This window comes from Thunnus maccoyii, chromosome 22, assembly GCF_910596095.1.
Source record: "Thunnus maccoyii chromosome 22, fThuMac1.1, whole genome shotgun sequence".
NCBI classification, from domain to species: domain Eukaryota; kingdom Metazoa; phylum Chordata; class Actinopteri; order Scombriformes; family Scombridae; genus Thunnus; species Thunnus maccoyii.
In genome coordinates, this window is record NC_056554.1 from 25,109,030 (window position 1) to 25,126,634 (window position 17,605).

General features: G+C 42.1%; 1 protein-coding gene across 2 annotated transcripts; it reads right to left on the reverse strand.

Moving 5' to 3' along the window:
• Positions 1–287: 287 nt before the first annotated feature.
• On the reverse strand, positions 288–16,668 carry LOC121889583 (mucin-2-like). Of its 2 annotated transcripts, XM_042401641.1 has the most exons (6): positions 16,504–16,668; positions 15,931–16,019; positions 8,638–9,498; positions 7,445–7,606; positions 6,087–6,291; positions 288–5,382 (listed from the first exon to the last, which is right to left on the reverse strand). In XM_042401641.1, exons 3-6 carry the CDS (start codon positions 8,780–8,782, stop codon positions 2,877–2,879), a joined length of 3,018 nt encoding a protein of 1,005 aa, XP_042257575.1. In that variant the 5' UTR covers positions 8,783–9,498; positions 15,931–16,019; positions 16,504–16,668; the 3' UTR covers positions 288–2,876. The 2 variants fall into 2 exon arrangements, with proteins under 2 accessions (XP_042257575.1, XP_042257574.1); XM_042401640.1 differs by lacking the exon at positions 15,931–16,019.
• Positions 16,669–17,605: the final 937 nt, after the last annotated feature.

Genomic DNA, 17,605 nt, shown 5'->3' on the forward strand with positions numbered 1-17,605 from the left:
AGAAGTTTGATAAATATGGGCCCTGGTTTGGACGCACAGCTTACATTAACAGCTGCAAAAACAAGTGCACTTTGTAGGAGGTGTAAAATAATCCGAGAGAAAAAAGGTAAAAGACTTTTCACTTTCATAATCCAGCCAACTTCAATGTTCAATTTTAGGTTCTAATGATGTGTGAAATCACAAATAAAATTGAAATATCACAAATGTGTGAGACACTTCTGTCAAGCACTGGAAATGACACTTCTCTTTTAAAAACTGCAACAGTTACAATCATTAAATTACTGCTGTTGAGTGGGAAAAAAAATCTTTGTTTTCCTCCTGACAACAACTCATATTTTAGTTTATCCAGATGGTTTTAAACAAGATTTTCATCAGGCAAAGGTGCATAGAAATTGCCCAAACCACAGAGGAGCCTCTAATCTTTCCTCCCAAATTAGAACACTACAATAACCTAAAAACTTAATTAACAAGGTTTTCACCAATAATGACAATACATTACTTTGCTTTTAACCCTTCCTGAAGCAGTTGTATTTTTGGGGGGTTATTTACACACAGACTCTTGCTGATGAAAAATATTGCTCTTCACTAATTTCAGATTCTAAGGTGGATTGAAATACACCAGAATGTACTATACAAACGTTACTAATGCTCTGTCATTGACAAAATATACTCTACCTTTGTCTTTCAGTCACAAAATATCAATATTGACATGTCTATTAACCTGACAATGTACCAAACATCAATATGTTACAACAGCGGCCTAGAAATAAATGCTAAATGAATCTGTTTCTTCCATTTTAAGGCCCTGAAATAGTTTGGCTTGTTTGGTGAATTTTGTAGGATAATGTAATTAATCAATGTGTCAATCAGTAGAATTTAGGGATTTCTGAATGGTAAAGGAGAAGAGGTGTCTAGGAATGGAGAGATGCACAAAGTGAAAAGGAATATTTCAGAGTTTAGACGTAGACTGAAAGTAGCTTGTGTGGTGTCTACGACATAGATTCAGGGAAAGAGACAGAAAAACAAGGACGGCGGTGATGACACGTTCTCGTCAATGTTCTGTTTGATGCTTTGTTCTGTCTAAAAGTCTCCATTGTTGATTCGTAATTATGTAAAAGCTTTTTTTCTGCCAAAAGACCAACGCACAGGAAACCATCTGATCCGTCAACCCTGGAACCTTCCATACAGGACCAATTGGTTACCCAGTTGCCATGAATGCATCAAATTTGAGAAAATGTCTCTCCCATTTCATAAACTACCCACTTAATTCCGCTCTCCTGACAGACTTCTTCATCAAAACGTCTCCTCTACTGAATGAATCAGTCTTCCCTCTGTCAGTCAGAGTGAATCATCCTCCTACATCAGTCCCCCTTTATTTCCAAAACAGCCAATTTGTCCCCGGCACGTTTCCAAACCTCCGTCATCACCCAAGACAAGCGAGGTGTCTTCTGCTAAATGTTAAACTATTTAAAGTTGCAAAAAAATTATCATAAATGACTGATTCTGGGTGACGTGATGTGCACACATTTGTTTGCTTTTTCAGGCACTCCCATCTTGTTTAGCACCTTGTCAGATATATCGAGCTTCAAGACAAACTTAACTCTAACACGTGTGTGCTTGAGCATGTGAGAGACGAGATACAAATTCCTGCCAATTACAGTAGGTGCTGGTAATGTAAATGTGTAGAGTATGCACTTTAAACTACTGGTCCACTGTTGGAGGCAGTAACTTGCCACAAAAATAGCAATGTGCTAGCAAAAGGAGGGAAGACGACTGCTACCTACCAAATGTGGATGTAAACGATTTAGAGGGGTATTTCAGCAATTTAGTAACGCACTTTCTTAAATTTGGGGGATTTGGAAGGGACAGATTTCAAAAAGAGCAGTTAAAACTGAATTAGCAGAAGTCAAGATATCCTGACCTTTAGTCCCTATCGGTGCCTGGTAAACGCCCATGTCTTTAAAACTCCACAACCCCAGTTTGTGGCAGTTTATGTGTAAATTTGATGGAGTGCCCAATTAAAATTGTATTACAATTGTTTTATGAGGAAGGAAATGAACTGAAAACATTTGTCAGGCCACATGGATACGAGTGTTTTGGTGAGAAAAACTGAATTTAATTCAATTACGTACCTTTAACTGATTTTTTTTTCTTTTTTAAATCAAACTTAGAGCATTTTGGAAAGCTAAGGATAAGTCTGTTAACTGTGTCACCGTAAACTCCAAAACAGATCTACCTTATCAAACTGTTCACTCTGACTGAGAAGGAGACACATCACAACAAGCTGCCCAGCTAGCTCTCTGTTCATAGCCAATGTTAAAGATATTGACATTCTTCACAAATAGACAACTCTTCAATGTCATATAATGGCGGATTGCTAAATGTGTTTTGAGACAACTGTAAAACTTATGTTGGAATCAAAATGGGGAACAGGATCCTATTTTTTCAGGATCCTTTTACATTTTAGAAATGCTGACAGTTCTGTAGTGTAGCAGTTGTTAAATTTTGTCAACCCTGGATACAATTTGGGTAAATGCCTGTCCTCTTATTAAATCACTTATGTACTTACCATGCAGAAACTTTGCCCCATGGCTGATTAAAAGTCCAACTCACAGTTGAAGAAACCATGTAGTAATAAGCTAATGCCTTCTGTTGAATCCTTTCCTATCAGACATTCTATACCTGTGCTGGTCTGACTAACAGTTGCTGAACCAGCAACATTTATTAATGTGACTTAACTCTACAATCACAACCATTAGCGTTAACATCCTCCCCAGATACAGAACGATCTTCAAAAACAGTTTTAAGAGTGGACGCCATCTTTCACTTCCTGTTCATCCCTTGTCAGGATGGTTTGAGCCACCCACTTTTGTCAATCACACTGTCTCCATGACAATGACGACTTCACCACTGTCTTCGGACGTTGGCGTAGTGGTGGAGGTGGGGTTACACAGTGTGAGACCTTCCCCTGTGGTAATCTGACCTCTGGCAGGGCAGTCCACGCTGTCATGGAGATCAGTGTTTCCACCTCCTTTTTTATCCCTCTCTGCTACCCCTCCTCTCCTGTCATCCTCCTTCCCTTCCACCTCCTCCTCTTCGTTCTCTTCATCCTCCTCTTCCTCCACCCGACACCTGCACACCTCAATGCCAGAGTCACCGGTCAGTCGCCGATGTCTATACTGGCTCTCATCGGCTCCCATGTCCTCCTCTTCATCATCGTCATTGTCCTCCACCTCCTGCTCCTCCTCTCCCTCCTCCCAGCTGGGAGGTCCCGGTTCAAAGACGTCCACACATGGGGAGAAGAGAGTCTGTTTTGGTGGGGACTGAGTAGCACGAGGAGAGGGGGAGAGGGAGGAAGCGTGGCCAGAAGAGGATCCACCTTTTTCAGACTGGTGCAGAGCAGTAAGGGGGTCCAGGAGTAAAGCTGGGGCTGGGAGGGAAGTTGAGGTCAGGGCTGGAGGGGAAGGGGGGGAAGGAGGAGAGGGAAGGGATGGTGGTGAGGATGGGGAGATGGCTGCAAGGGGAGACTGAGAGGGAGTGAAAGAAGATGCAGACTCTATGGTTATGGCTGGGCAGAAGGAAGAGGGGGAGGAGAATGCAGGGGTTGGGACAGGAGAAGACAGAGGACCTGATCTAGAACCAACACCGGAGCCTGTTCCAGATCCAGAGTCAAAACTAAAACCAGCCTGGACATCTGACGGCACTTGACTGATAAGGTCTGACTCTGGAGATTGAGACAGGACCAGAGAAGGACCTGAATTGGCTGGTACTGCATCCAGATGTAGACAAGATACAGGAACAGCCTCTGGGTGTTGGGGCAAGCTTGGCTTTGGGCTAGGAGGAACCAGGGCTAGACCTGACCCAGGTGACAGTTGTGGGTTCTGGCATGGGGTTAATGTAGGGGACTTGGGTGCTGTATCTGTAGCTAGGGTAAGGTTTGAATGTGCAGGTTTTGGAGTTAGAATAGGATTAGGCGCAGAGTCTGAGACTAGGGTGGTTTTAGTTAATGAGTCTAGCACCAGGGTAAGGTTTGTTGGTACGGGGTCTGGCACTAGGTTAAAGTTTGTTGGTATTGGAACTGAAGCTTGGGTAAGGTTTGAAGGTACTGGGTCTGGAGCTCGGGTAAGGTTGGTCGGTACTGGGACTGAAGCTTGGGTAAGGTTTGACGGTACTGGGACTGGAGCTTGAGTAAGGTTTGTTGGTACTGGGACTGGGGCTTGGGTTTGGTTGGTCAGTACTGGGTCTGAAGCTTGGGTAAGGTTTGTCGGTACTGGGACTGAAGCTTGGGTAAGGTTTGATCGTACTGGGCCTGGAGCTGGGGTAAGGTTTGTAGGCACTGGTACTGAAGTTTGGGTAAGGTTTTTCGGTACTGGGACGGAAGCTTGGGTAAGGTTTGATGGCACTGGGACTGAAGCTTGGGTAAGGTTTGTCGGTACTGGAACTGGAGTTTCGGTAAGGTTTGATGGTACTGGCACTGAAGCCTGGGTAAGGTTTGTCGGTACTGGGACTGAAGTTTGGGTAAGGTTTGAAGGTGCTGGATCTGGAGCTTGGGTAAGGTTTGATGGTACTGGGTCTGGAGCTGGGGTAAGGTTTGTAGGCACTGGGACTGAAGCTTGGGTAAGGTTTGAAGGTGCTGGGATTGGCACAAGGCTAGGATTTGGGTCATGGGTTGGGACACCAGTAGATCCTGTAATCAGGGCCAAAGTTCTGCCATCGTCTGGGGATGGCACTGAGGTTGGGCTACCAGGGATATTAACTGTATCAAAAGTTCTCGTTAGATTGAGGGTTTCTAGGGTTTGGTTGTCTGTAAGGCTGTTAGAAGTGATAGTTGTTGGTGTAGAGGGGCCTGATGTGGAGCCCTCAACTGAGCCATCAGTGTTCATTATTTGGATGGAGGGGAGTGTTGTGTTAACAATAGTTAGATCAGGGAGTGTACTTGGGCTACAGGTACTGACTATCGGAGAACACGGTGCTAGGTCAAGCTGTTGCTTTATGGGAGATGTAGCTCCAACAGGAAGAGCCACCTCTGAACCAGGAGAGGGCAGAGGCTGTGGGGAGGCTGCCCTTGTAACAACAGCTACAGTAACAGTCTGGTTGGGAACCGATGAGTCCGTGGCGCCTGGTTCCTGTGCTCCGGCAGCATCTGCATCACCAATGTCGATGGCCACCGTGGCAACCATCCTCTCGGAAGCAAAACGTGTCTCATTTTCCTCCAAGCAGGTTGCTGCGGCAGTAATGGTCTCCATGGTGACATCGAGAGTGAGGGGTGCGGCCTCGCTTGGCGTGGAGGCATGGCTTGTGTCAGTCTCATAGGTGACAGGTGCTGATAGGGAGGAGCTACACGGAGAGGAGGGGCAGCAGGAGTCGCAGGAACAACTGGAGCTACAGTAAAAATACAAGTACATTATTAATTTAAATGCTAAATGTGTATGACCACATTTCAATAACTTCTTACTCTACAGCTACATACAAACATACATACAGTACATCAAAGTCAATATACATCAAAATACTCCGGCCATTTCAAAGAAGCTTGCTGTCATCTTGCTGAGTATTTCTCAATACATGTAGTAGTAGCAGCAATAAAATGGTAGCAGCAGTAGTTGTAGTAATAGTCTCAATGATATTACCAGTAGCCTAATCAGTAATTGTAGCAGAAGTTGAAGCAGTAGTACTAGTAATCGATGCAGTAGTAGTGGCCTCAGTAGGACCAGTTTCTCTGTTTGTCTTACCAGTAGTATCAATACAGTTAACTGTAATGCAGTACCAGTGTTACTAATGTTACTTATGTTAAGGGTCAGGGAGAGAGGCCATCACTGATACCAGTATTCACAGTGGTGTTACTCCCAGCAGTGGTATCAGTATCCCGGTAAACCCTATAGGATTATCAGTCTTCACATCGGTATTTCTAGTATTTGCAGTAGTCCCAGTAATTTTCATTTCCAGTATCCCCGGTAGAGTTACCAGCATTCCCAGTAATATAATCAATATTCCCTGTATTGCTAACATTTCCAGAATATCCAGTACTACTACTTCTTTCCCAGTGGGGTTACTAGTAATCTCAGTAGTGTCAGCTGCATTCTTACCTGTTGTCGGAGCTGAGGGAGGAGGGGCCGTCGCTGAGCGGCCTGTGCAGCAGCGGGCCGTGCTGCGTGAGCAGGTGGGGGTCAGTGGCTCGGGGGGGCTGCGGGTATCGTGGGGTGGTGAACACAGAGCTGTAGGGGGGAGGTGGGGTGGAGGGTTGAGCTGCCACCTCCTCATAGGACGGCAGCTTCAGAGATGCCAGGAAACCTGAAAGGAGGACAAAGAGTTGAGTTGCAGAAATGCAGATCCAGATGATTTTTGTTGTACAAAAATTGATTTATTGTCCTTGTCCCTATTTTGGGGAATTCCCCTTTAAGACTGAAGCTGAGCTGTATTTTTCCACTGGCTGACAAAACAACTGGCTGCATTGTGTGGACAATGGTTTTAATCTGTCCACGAGGGAAATCTCATTCAGGAAGGCTCTAGGGAAGGCAATGTTTATCTGTCCACCTCTTTGGTCCAGAGTGAAATATCTTCACAACTATTGGATGGATTGCTATCAAATATCAAATTGTGCAGAAATTCATGGTCAGACGATTAATCCTACAGACTTTGATTAACCCCAGACTTTTGCTGTAGTTCCACCATGAGGTTGATATTCGTGGTTCAGAGTGAAATATCTTGACAACTATCTCATGGACTGACACAAAATTTACAACAGATATTCAACGTCCCTGTAGGAAACACTATAACCACTTTGGTGATCCTTTAACTTTCCCTCTAGCGCCACCAGCAGGTCAAAGCTTTCACTGTGAAATACAGTATTTTAAACATGTACTTGATGGATTGGCACAAGATTTGGTTCACACATTCATGGTTCCCTGGTGATGTTTTCTACTGACTTTTCCTCCAGTGCCTGTTGGCATGCTAACATGCTAAACCAACACGGTGCAGCATCATGGTAAACATTATACATGCTAGCATTCTCACTGTGAGCATGTTAGTGTGCAGATGCGAGCGTTTAGTTCAAGAACAGCCTCACAGAGCCGCCAGCATGGCTGTAGACTCTTGCGTTGAAGTCAGTAAAGTTGTGTAAAATCACAAATTAATGAAAATATAATTTTGTAAATATTATTTAATTATGATGATGAACATTTACAGGACATAATAGGAATAAACATGTTCTCTGTCTGAAAATCAGAGGAATTCCCTTTTAAGGCAAACGCCTCTGGCCTCCGAGCTGTAAATTTCCACTGTGTTGTCACAGCGACAGATTAGAAAAGAGGCGCATCACTTGACAGCCAAGCATCAGTCACTTACAAAACAAAACAAAAACTGACTTCATTGTCTTGATGTTGGAAGTGGAGTTTAAAAGCGACTCTCGTACAGACAAACACAGAGAGACAGACAGGCATCTTACTGAGGTCCAGCATGGAGGAGGGATAGGAGTTGGCTCCATGGTAGGCCAGCAGGCTGATCTCTCGCTGTCTCTGCTGCTGCTGGACTCTCAGTTTGGCTCGACGGTGTCGGTAAGCACAACAACAGCTGAACAGGATGAGGACGGTCCACAGCAGCCAGAACCCTGAACATACACAGACAGGCACACAAAATATTACACTTTATTCAGACAATAAACTACTTTTACAAGAATCACTCCTACTATCAATTTAGAAAAATCTGAAGCTGGGCACCACAGTCTTGTTCTAATTTCTTTCAGATAATTTATTAAAGTACCCTTATATCATACTTCTGGGTTTTAGATTTTAACCTGGAGTGAGGTAAAAACAACCAATCCTGGTCACAAAACCTCAGTAACTTGGTGATGTACTAAAGAAAGTAGTAACATGTAGTGTAAAAATGTCAAAGTGGGACCTTTTCTAGACTTAGTCAACCTTGCCCTACCCAGTCATTCATGTACAACTTTTTAAATATTTAATACATTTTGTAGTGCTGTAGTGGTGCGTAATGCTGCCTGGTTTTACATCAACAGAACAAGAAAGTGTTTTTATTGATTATATCTGGAAAATGTTCATTTTCAACATATTTAGGTTTGTTTTTCCACAATATCAGATCCTAGAAACTAAAGCATGATTAACTTTTTGATTGTAATATTTGGGCAATTCAAAGCACTTGGTTGAGGTTCAGGAAAGATGGTGATCTTGGTTAAATGTTGGTTAAACATTTTTTCAGTATTTAACCATAACTATGATATTTCTTTAACCTCAACCAAGTGGTTTGAGTTGTCTAAACCTAACAACAGATGGGACACAGGATGTGAGCCCCATATCTGGTGTCTAAGTCTTGTCCATCCTGACCACCTCCGTATGTGTTCTTTGCAGTATGGGCATGCCACACTTTCTGGATTGCAAAAAACGTTGCCTGTGAACATAATCTGTTGTTGACTTGGCCTGTAGACCATAACTAGTAATGAATGATACTAATCACAATGACAGTGACAGGATGAAGCACCACAAAAAGGAAAGTATGCTCTATGGCTCTATAATCAGCCAGAACAGAATCAGAACTCTCATCAAGGCTCTGAAATAGCATAATTACTGCAAACCACAGAAAACATCCGTACTATGAGCCCATAGAAGGTTAAAATCAACTTACACCAGAGTTCGTAGTAGTAGGTACAGCAGCCGGTCTCTCCGCAGCAGTGTCCCGTCTCACACAGGTATCCTCCGTTAGCGTTGGCCCCGGGGCAGTACCGCGGTCTCCCCAGCAGGGGCAGGCTGCCACCGGAGTGGTACTCCATCGCACCCCTGCTCTGCCCGGACTTAGCCCCGCGCCACCGCTACCTGCTTACTGCTAGCCACTAGCGCTAACTAGCCGTTAGCCGCTGAATACGTACTCCTGGTCGGAGCCCAACTACATTTTCAAAGTAAACTGTTTCCAACTGAACTTTTGAAGCGGGCCTGTTTGGTTTGGATCAAACTGATATGCTTGCTGTTGGCTGCTATCTGCAAGAAGCTTCCAAATGAATCTAATCTACATTTTCACAGCAGCCTGACAGTGTCAGAGTCATTTTTCTGACAACAATTAACTTAGCTCATCAGCTACCAGATACAAGGAAGAATTCAGGGGCCCCGAATTTGATGGGGCCCCCAGAGGTCCCTGCAACACTCAAGCTAACAAGCTAAGGCTGTCATTCCAGGTGCTTTAGTGCCAAATTGCATTCATGCACAATTAAAAGTGTCTTCAAATCAGCGATTATCCTCTGCAACCTCAGAGGTCTGAGGTTAGCTGCAGGGTAGCGCCCCCTACAGCTGGTACAGAGTCAGTGTCTCACTAAATGATGCTCAGTCTGAAGCTGCAGACTGGTTTAAACCTCTCCGATGTTTCACTGCACCTCAACTAGCAAACACAGGTACTAGTGCTGACAACTGCCACTAAACCCTACGAGTGCTGCAGCTGTAGTGGTGTACAGGCTGGTGGAGTGAGACAGGATGGCGGCCAATAGGAGATCCTGAACTGCAGAGAGAGAGTGAGAGAATGAAGAAAAGACAATAGTTTATTGATAAACAGCTCGACAGTACGTCACACACACAGCTGAAGCGTCCACTACTACAGGCCTGTTTGATATTCATCACTGCACCAGCTCAAACCACAAGCCGGCACAATGCTCCCTCTCTCTCCATGTCACACACACATATATCTGTATTTCTATCCTTGTGAGGACCGTCACTGACATAATGCTTCTCACTTTAATCATCACAACTAGGAGCGTGATGCTACCCACATACCAAAATCCCCAATAGATCAATTCCAGTTGGTGACGTCATTATATGTCATATGCCTCTCTCTCTCTCCTTATGTCCTGTCTGCAGTGATGGAAAGTAACTACGTACATTTACTCAAGTACTGTGCCTAAGTACAGTTTTGAGGTATTTGTACTTTACTTGAGTATTTCCATGTGATGCTACTTTCTACATTTCAGAGGGAAATATTGTACTTTCTACTCCACTACATTTATTTGACAGCTTTAGTTACTTTTCAGATGAAGATTTGACACAATGGATAATATAACAAGCTTTTAAAATACAACACATTGTTAAAGATGAAACCAGTGGTTTCCAACCTTTTTGGCTTTTGACGTCTTACAAAAAGCAGTGTGTAGTCGGGGTCACATTTCACATGTCTATGAGTTGTTAACAGCTCCACCAAATAGTGATTTTTCCCTCTAAACTTCTCACATGCTTTCATTTCAATAAATGTTCAAATGATCCAATATTTCAGCAAAAATCAAAGATTAGAGAAAAAGTCCAAAAACTGAAAACAGACTTGTGTATCAGAACTTTGTTTTTTCTTCTTTCCTCTCCCATTAATCATCTCACCACCCCTCAGATTTATCTGCTGACCCTTCGGAGGGGCCCGACCCCTAGGTTGGGAACCACTGGACTAAACTAGCTAACTGTATATAAAGTAGTGTAAACTAGCTCCACCTCCAGCAGCTACAACAGTAACATGCTGCTCTAACACTGATGCTTCACTATTAATAATCTAATGATGTCATATATAATAATATATCAGCCCCCCCCCCCCCCCCCCCCCCCGCCCCCAACATCAGAAGAAACAACTACATCTCTATGAAATATAATATTAAACTTATTAAGCTGCAGGAGAAACGAGCAGTGGTGCTACATCACATAATAAATGCAATGTATACATGAATACGAAGACAACTATCACTGGACGACTTTGATACTGAAGAAAACTTAAAAACGTGATGATTCTCAGTTATAAGGAGCAGATTTTTTTCCCTATGATTTCTAAGCGGATTAATGGAGGTTTATTTGTGATGCACATCCGAGATAATGATATCCTCAGGAGTGTAAGTCACGCTGAATCTATAAATATGTTTATCACATCTGTGTGTTCAGATTTGACTGCGTTATGACTCAGAGTGCACAAAATTGGCGCAAATTGCAGCAATCGGGCACAAAGTGATTTAAAATCTCCACGAACCAGCGGCCAGACCACAACAACCAACGTCTACTTGTTTTTAGAAAACTGTCCCTTTCACGTCATACAGTATCTTCACCTCACATCCTTAAAATCTCCTCACAGTTTGAAAACCTCTGGTTTAGACCGAAATCATGTAACTGCATTACAGCTGCAGCTAACATTGTTTTCAATTAATTGATCGATTGATTTGCTGTGTTAGAAGATTGTGAAAAATGCCCCGAGCACTTTACCAAAACCCACGTTGACATATTTAAATAACTTGTTTTGTGCAACCAAAAGTCAAAAATCTTCAATTTACTTTCATAGAGAACTAAAAAAACAGAAACTAGAACATTTTGAGAAGCAGAAACCAGCTAATTTTTGTCATTTTTGCTTAATATATCAGTTAAATCATTAATAGATTTTCAGAATACCTCTTGCTAACTACTATCAACTAATTAACGAGATTAGATGTGTCAGAATCTGATTCAGCTCATGTTAGACAATGATTAATCAATCATATTGTACGTGGAAAATGATCCGAGCAGTTCATTACAATATTGGGCAAAAAGAAAACTTTGTGAGGTTTTACAAGATGAGAAAAGTCGAGACAAACAGGTGCTGATGTGACAGAAAGAACCTCACCGCTGCACTGCAGGGACGCATCGATCCAATAAACACCGGACTGGTATATCAGTGCCCAAACGACTTATTAACTGCATCACATCACCACATTTACATTTACAATTTTGAGGTACTTGTACTTTACTTGAGTATTTCCATTTTATTCTACTTTTATTTTAACTTCAGATACAGATTTTACATGTAAAACACGTTATTATTTACGTATTTGGTATGTCTGATTAATTTAGACCACTTTGTAGGGATCTGTTTTCACTTCCACACTAAAGGGGACATCTTCTACTTTTTGTGGTTTTCTGTTATTTATGTTCTGTTCTGATGTCAGGTATTAAACAAAGTCAAAGTTCAGAAACTTGAGGTGAACGTATGCAGAAAAGCTGCCTGCAAGTCAAACCCCAGGGCTTCAACCTGCTCTGAACGCTTCATTTGAAACTTTTTTTTTCTGCTTTGCTCATGAACTGACGTCGGCTTTTAACTGTAAATCATGCGACGATATTCCAGTAGAGCCCCAGAATAAAAATATAGAGCTGGAGATGTGTTGAATATGTCCTCTTTAAATGCTCATTTTCTGTTGACATGTGTCAAAAAACCATTAAATAACCTTTAATTCCATGTTGTAAAGCAAATAAACATGCAAAATTCCAAGGGTTGTGCATGCTTTTTACAGTGATGTACATCTCTCCTGGTATAATAAATATCACTCTTCTATTCTACTTTGGATACTTTCAGTAAATTTTGCAACTAATACTTCTGTACTTTTACTTGAATGCTTTTAAAGAATTATACTGTGGTATTTCTACTTTTACTTGAACAGAAGGTCTCAATATTTCTTCCACCGCTGGGTTTAAGAAAATACCCCAAGTCTGAGGTACAGTAATCGTGTAGAGAGAGAAATAATTGATTTGGTGCAGTCCATCAGGAAGTTAAAGTTTGTATTGATTTGTTTCATCCATGGCCTTTAAAGATGGTTTGCAGTTCACGTGGCGTTCAGATACAGCAACCTTCCTCAAGAACCCTTTGCTCATTGGACATCATATACAGTGTTTCCCCTACAATTTTTTTCAGGCCTGGTGGTGCGTACTGAAAAACTCTAAAGGGACGAGGCACACGGGATGGTACATTCACGCAGTCGGCTTCAGTCAGGTGGTCTGCAGTCTGCTCGGTATATTCAAGACTTAAAACAAAGTGGTCACAAGGAGAGGACGAGTTAATAAACTGCATTTATTGCATAAAAATAAGCTGCCCCTCTCACTTCTTCTTCTTCTGTATTTTTGCTTGACTCCAGGGTTTTTGGAGAAAAATGTTGATATATTTGTTTGTCCGTCACCCGCGTTAGAGCTTCTTCTCTTTTTAGGCGGTGCCATGCTAGTGTTAGATAACCTGCGTCCCGTACGCTCTCGCACTGCAGTCATTTAAAAGGACTCTGATAGCAGTGGCACTCGCATCACATCAAGAGTTTCCCAGGCAACGACCCAGAGGTTGACTCACGTTTCGGGCTCCCAAACGTATATGAGTATTGATTTCCCAACGAATGGATATTTGGCATTATTTTTGGCATTCAAAAAAAAGGTCTTTTTGGCCTAGTGGGGGTTCTCGTTGGCCCGGTGGCCCACCAGGCCTGTACAATTATAGGGGGAACACTGATATATACAAGCATGGCAGGAGCCAATCAGCTCCTTTGGTTAATCAGTCCCTCCAGGAAACTGCGATTTTGCGGTCGCAATAATTAACAATTCAAGAATTTGTTGCAATATTTGCAAGACATTGTAATTTTGACACAAGCTTTCCACATGAAATGGTCAAATCAACAGGTCGCTTGTGATTTTGACCAATTGTCACATTTCTTGTCATGGAAACTGGAAGATGGACAAATCTCACCTGCAAAGAAAAAATTACTGCCATAAACCGAGCAAAAACAATCCCCAAATGTTTGACATGTGACAGTCACTTTTCTACTGTGAATCTCATGTTCAGAAAATAATTCAAGAATTAGCACTGAAGTGTAGTTGTTTCTGTGATAGGCAGTATTTTTTATCACAGGAAGTGATTACAAATGACTCTTCATTGATAGTAATCTTTTAAAGAGGACCTATTATGCTCTAAATTTTTATTTTTGGACTCCACTTGAGTGGTTTTGCATGATTCACAGTTAAAAAAAAACCCTTATTTATCTTATACTGATCCTTTATGAAGACCCTCAGTTTACACTGTGTCTCTTTAAGGCCCCCTTCCCAATGAGCCCAGTCTGCTCTGATTGGCCAGCTTTACGTATCAGAGTTGTGTTAAGTTACCATCAATGCAAACCCAACATTTCCTGCTTTACTGCTTCAAATTAAAAGCTTTTAAATGACTTAATAACTGTATTAACTGGTCAACGCAACAACATCCGGAGATATTTGGAGCTGTTTGTTGAGCAGATCAGTTAGAAATAACGCAGGGAGGAACAGTACAAGCAGAAACAGCCACAGTGATGATGATGTTGGATGAAGAGCTGCAAATGACCAGCAAACCTCCAACAGGTAAACTATTTATCTTACTTTACCCTCCTGTGTAATGGAGTTATGGTTCAGCGTGACTACCCCCAAAACACTAGAAAAACACCATAACGTTAATGGAGTGGGGGAGTGAACTGGCGCACTGTGCGTAGACCAGATGACCATATAAGGAAAACCATCACAAGTTGACGTCGGCTCGAGCTGAGAGTAGAAAAAGCTGTTATGCGTATGTGTAACTTGACTTGTGAGACTAGATGGGAATATATGACTGAGCAGATTAACAGCAGTCAATTAATTTAACAGCTATTTATAGTGTCTATTTCCTAATGTGAGAATCTGTTATAGTTAGTTAATATAATATTTCTTAGTTATCTGTTGGTTGTTCACTTAACTCTCCTCTGAGACTCATTATATCAGTATGTTATATTGATACCATGTATGGACAAAGTGTTACAGGACTTTTAGTGTAACTAATTGATTGTGAATTGTGTGTTATATTGTAATTCATTATTATGACATTTCTGTAATTCTCGGTTCCTCTAGAAACCAAAAACATTTACCAAGTGTAACCTTCTACAGTCTTCAAGTAAAATACAAGAAACCTTTGGAGACGTCTTCTAGTGTTTTCTGACAGATACATCAAGAGATACGTATTAAGATCCCAAACACAACGTGATCAAGATGGAGTGAAGGGCTGCAGTCAGTGATGGAAGAAGTACTCAGATACTTTACTGCAGTAAAAATACCAATACAGCAATGTACAAATACTCCGTTACGAATACAAGTCCTGCATGAAAAATCCTACTTCAGTAAAAGTACATAAGTATTATGAGCTTGATGTAGTTAAAGTATTGCAGTAAAAGTACATAAGTATTATGAGCTTGATGTAGTTAAAGTATTGCAGTAAAAGTACATAAGTATTATGAGCTTGATGTAGTTAAAGTATTGCAGTAAAAGTACATAAGTATTATGAGCTTGATGTAGTTAAAGTATTGCAGTAAAAGTAGTGGTTTGGTCCCTCTGACTGATATATTATTATATATGACATCATTAGATTATTAATAGTGAAGCATCAGTGTTAGAGCAGCATGTTACTGTTGTAGCTGCTGGAGGTGGAGCTAGTTTACACTACTTTATATACAGTTAGCTAGTTTAGTCCAGTGGTTCCCAACCTAGGGGTCGGGCCCCTCCAAAGGGTCAGCAGATAAATCTGAGGGGTGGTGAGATGATTAATGGGAGAGGAAAGAAGAAAAAACAAAGTTCTGATACACAAATCTGTTTTCAGTTTTTGGACTTTTTCTCTAATCTTTGATTTTTGCTGAAATATTGGATCATTTGAACATTTATTGAAATGAAAGCATGTGAGAAGTTTAGAGGGAAAAATCACTATTTGGTGGAGCTGTTAACAACTCATAGACATGTGAAATGTGACCCCGACTACACACTGCTTTTTGTAAGACGTCAAAAGACAAAAAGGTTGGAAACCACTGGTTTCATCTTTAACAATGTGTTGTATTTTAAAAGCTTGTTATATTATCCATTGTGTCAAATCTTCATCTGAAAAGTAACTAAAGCTGTCAAATAAATGTAGTGGAGTAGAAAGTACAATATTTCCCTCTGAAATGTAGAAAGTAGCATCACATGGAAATACTCAAGTAAAGTACAAGTACCTCAAAACTGTACTTTAGCAAAGTACTTGAGTAAATGTACGTAGTTACTTTCAACCGCTGGCTGCAGTACTTAATATCTCTGTTAAACAACCCAACAAACAGCTCAGTGACGACTGGCCAACATGTCCTCACAGAGGTGGACGAACACTCACTGCTGCAGAGTTCAGCTGGGCTCACAGGAAACGGTGGTGGTCTGTACAGAGTTTCTTATTGGGCCAAGTTCTGCCTGCATGCTGCAGTGCTGCGCGCACACACACACACACACACACACACACACACACACACACATAAGAGAAACTGCTATGAAATGACAGCCTTGTGGTAAACATGATGGCTTATGGTCTGTGAACGCAACACACACACACACACAAACACACACACACAAACACACACACAAACACACATACACACACACACACACACACACACACACATATATATATATATATATATATATATATACACACACACATATGTATAAACCAATACAGCACAGACAGGCCCTCTTCTGTATATAATACTGTATATAATACCGTATCTATATATCTATATAATCTTTCCTTACATATACACACATCACAGTATTATTGTAGACAGCAGCAGCCTGAACACACTAACTGAATGTGTTTGTGTGTATATTCACAGCTAACCAGCCTGCAGACGGACCCTCCAGCCGCCGTTAACGGTACAATCCCCCCGGTAGCTACTAACAGAAACAGCCGTACCGCTCCGTCCTGCTCCGTGTCCGCCTGTTGTCGTCAGTCTGTCGGTGTGTCGGTGCTCGGTGCCGCCGGGGCCTCCTCTCTCTGTCTGTCCGGTTCCCCGCCTCCTCGCTCTCCCTCCTCGGTGCGACCCTCCGCCAGCCCCGCCGCCATCAGCGCCAGCGGCACGTCAAGCACGCGGCACACAGTGCGCGTTGCCGCCCGGTCGCTCGTGTCGCTTTCAAGATAAAAGCCCTCCACCATTAATTAAAAAAAACAAACTGGTTCACAGTTTTTCTAATGAGTCTTAAAACAACAGTCAGGAGCCCGAATGAACACTGAAACATGTTCCTGCTGCAATCATTCCTCCTGTTCATAATGCAGTGATTCTCAAAGCGGGATCTGGAGATCCCCAGGGGTCCTTGAGGGGGCTCCAGGGGGTCCACAGCAACAAGGGGAATCATTTATTTTCATTATATTTCCATCTATGAGTAACACAATGACAGAATGTATGACTGTTTTGGTCATGGGTTTCATACTCTATAATAAAACATCTAAAAGCAAAAATCTTATCAGATGGGGGTCCGTGGTCTAATTTGTGTCAGTTTAGGGTCCTTGATGTGAAAAACTTTGACAACCACTTTCATAATGCGCTTAAAATGTAACAGTCTTTTTCCATTAGCACTTCTGGCTGCACCAAGTCAAACCGCGCTGCGTTGATTTGCGTTTCCATAACCAGCTTAAACACGCCGAGTGGCGCCAAGTCAAGTCAGAATGTGCCTGACCATCTACAAGCAGGTTGTAGTGACATTAGATGGGTTTCGTTATCATTCAGGGGTGAGCCGGCTAACTTCCAGTTTAGCCCTTGGCTAACTTTAATGGGATAAAATGATTCAATGGTGCAGCTCATCCGGACTGTCCAACTGTTCGGACTGAATGGATCAAATTCTGATAGTGAAACGAGTCATTTTGCAGGGGTTGTGACACCCAAAAAAATGTATCCGTCATTTTACAGCCGCTCCTTTGACCACTAGTTACAGCCCATCGCAGTTCATGAGGGCTTGAGTAAACCAAGTAGATCTATCTGCAAACTCGCAGTATCTACACGATACACCCAAGCAGGTAG

Coding starts and splice junctions, on each gene's coding strand:
- LOC121889583 (XM_042401640.1), bottom strand. CDS start 8,782: ATGGAGTACCACTCCGGTGGCAGCCTGCCCCTGCTGGGGAGACCGCGG. Junction 7,607..8,637: donor CTACTACTACGAACTCTGGT/GTAAGTTGATTT, acceptor GTGTATGTTCAG/GGTTCTGGCTGCTGTGGACC. Junction 5,383..6,086: donor TCCCTCAGCTCCGACAACAG/GTAAGAATGCAG, acceptor TTTTTACTGTAG/CTCCAGTTGTTCCTGCGACT.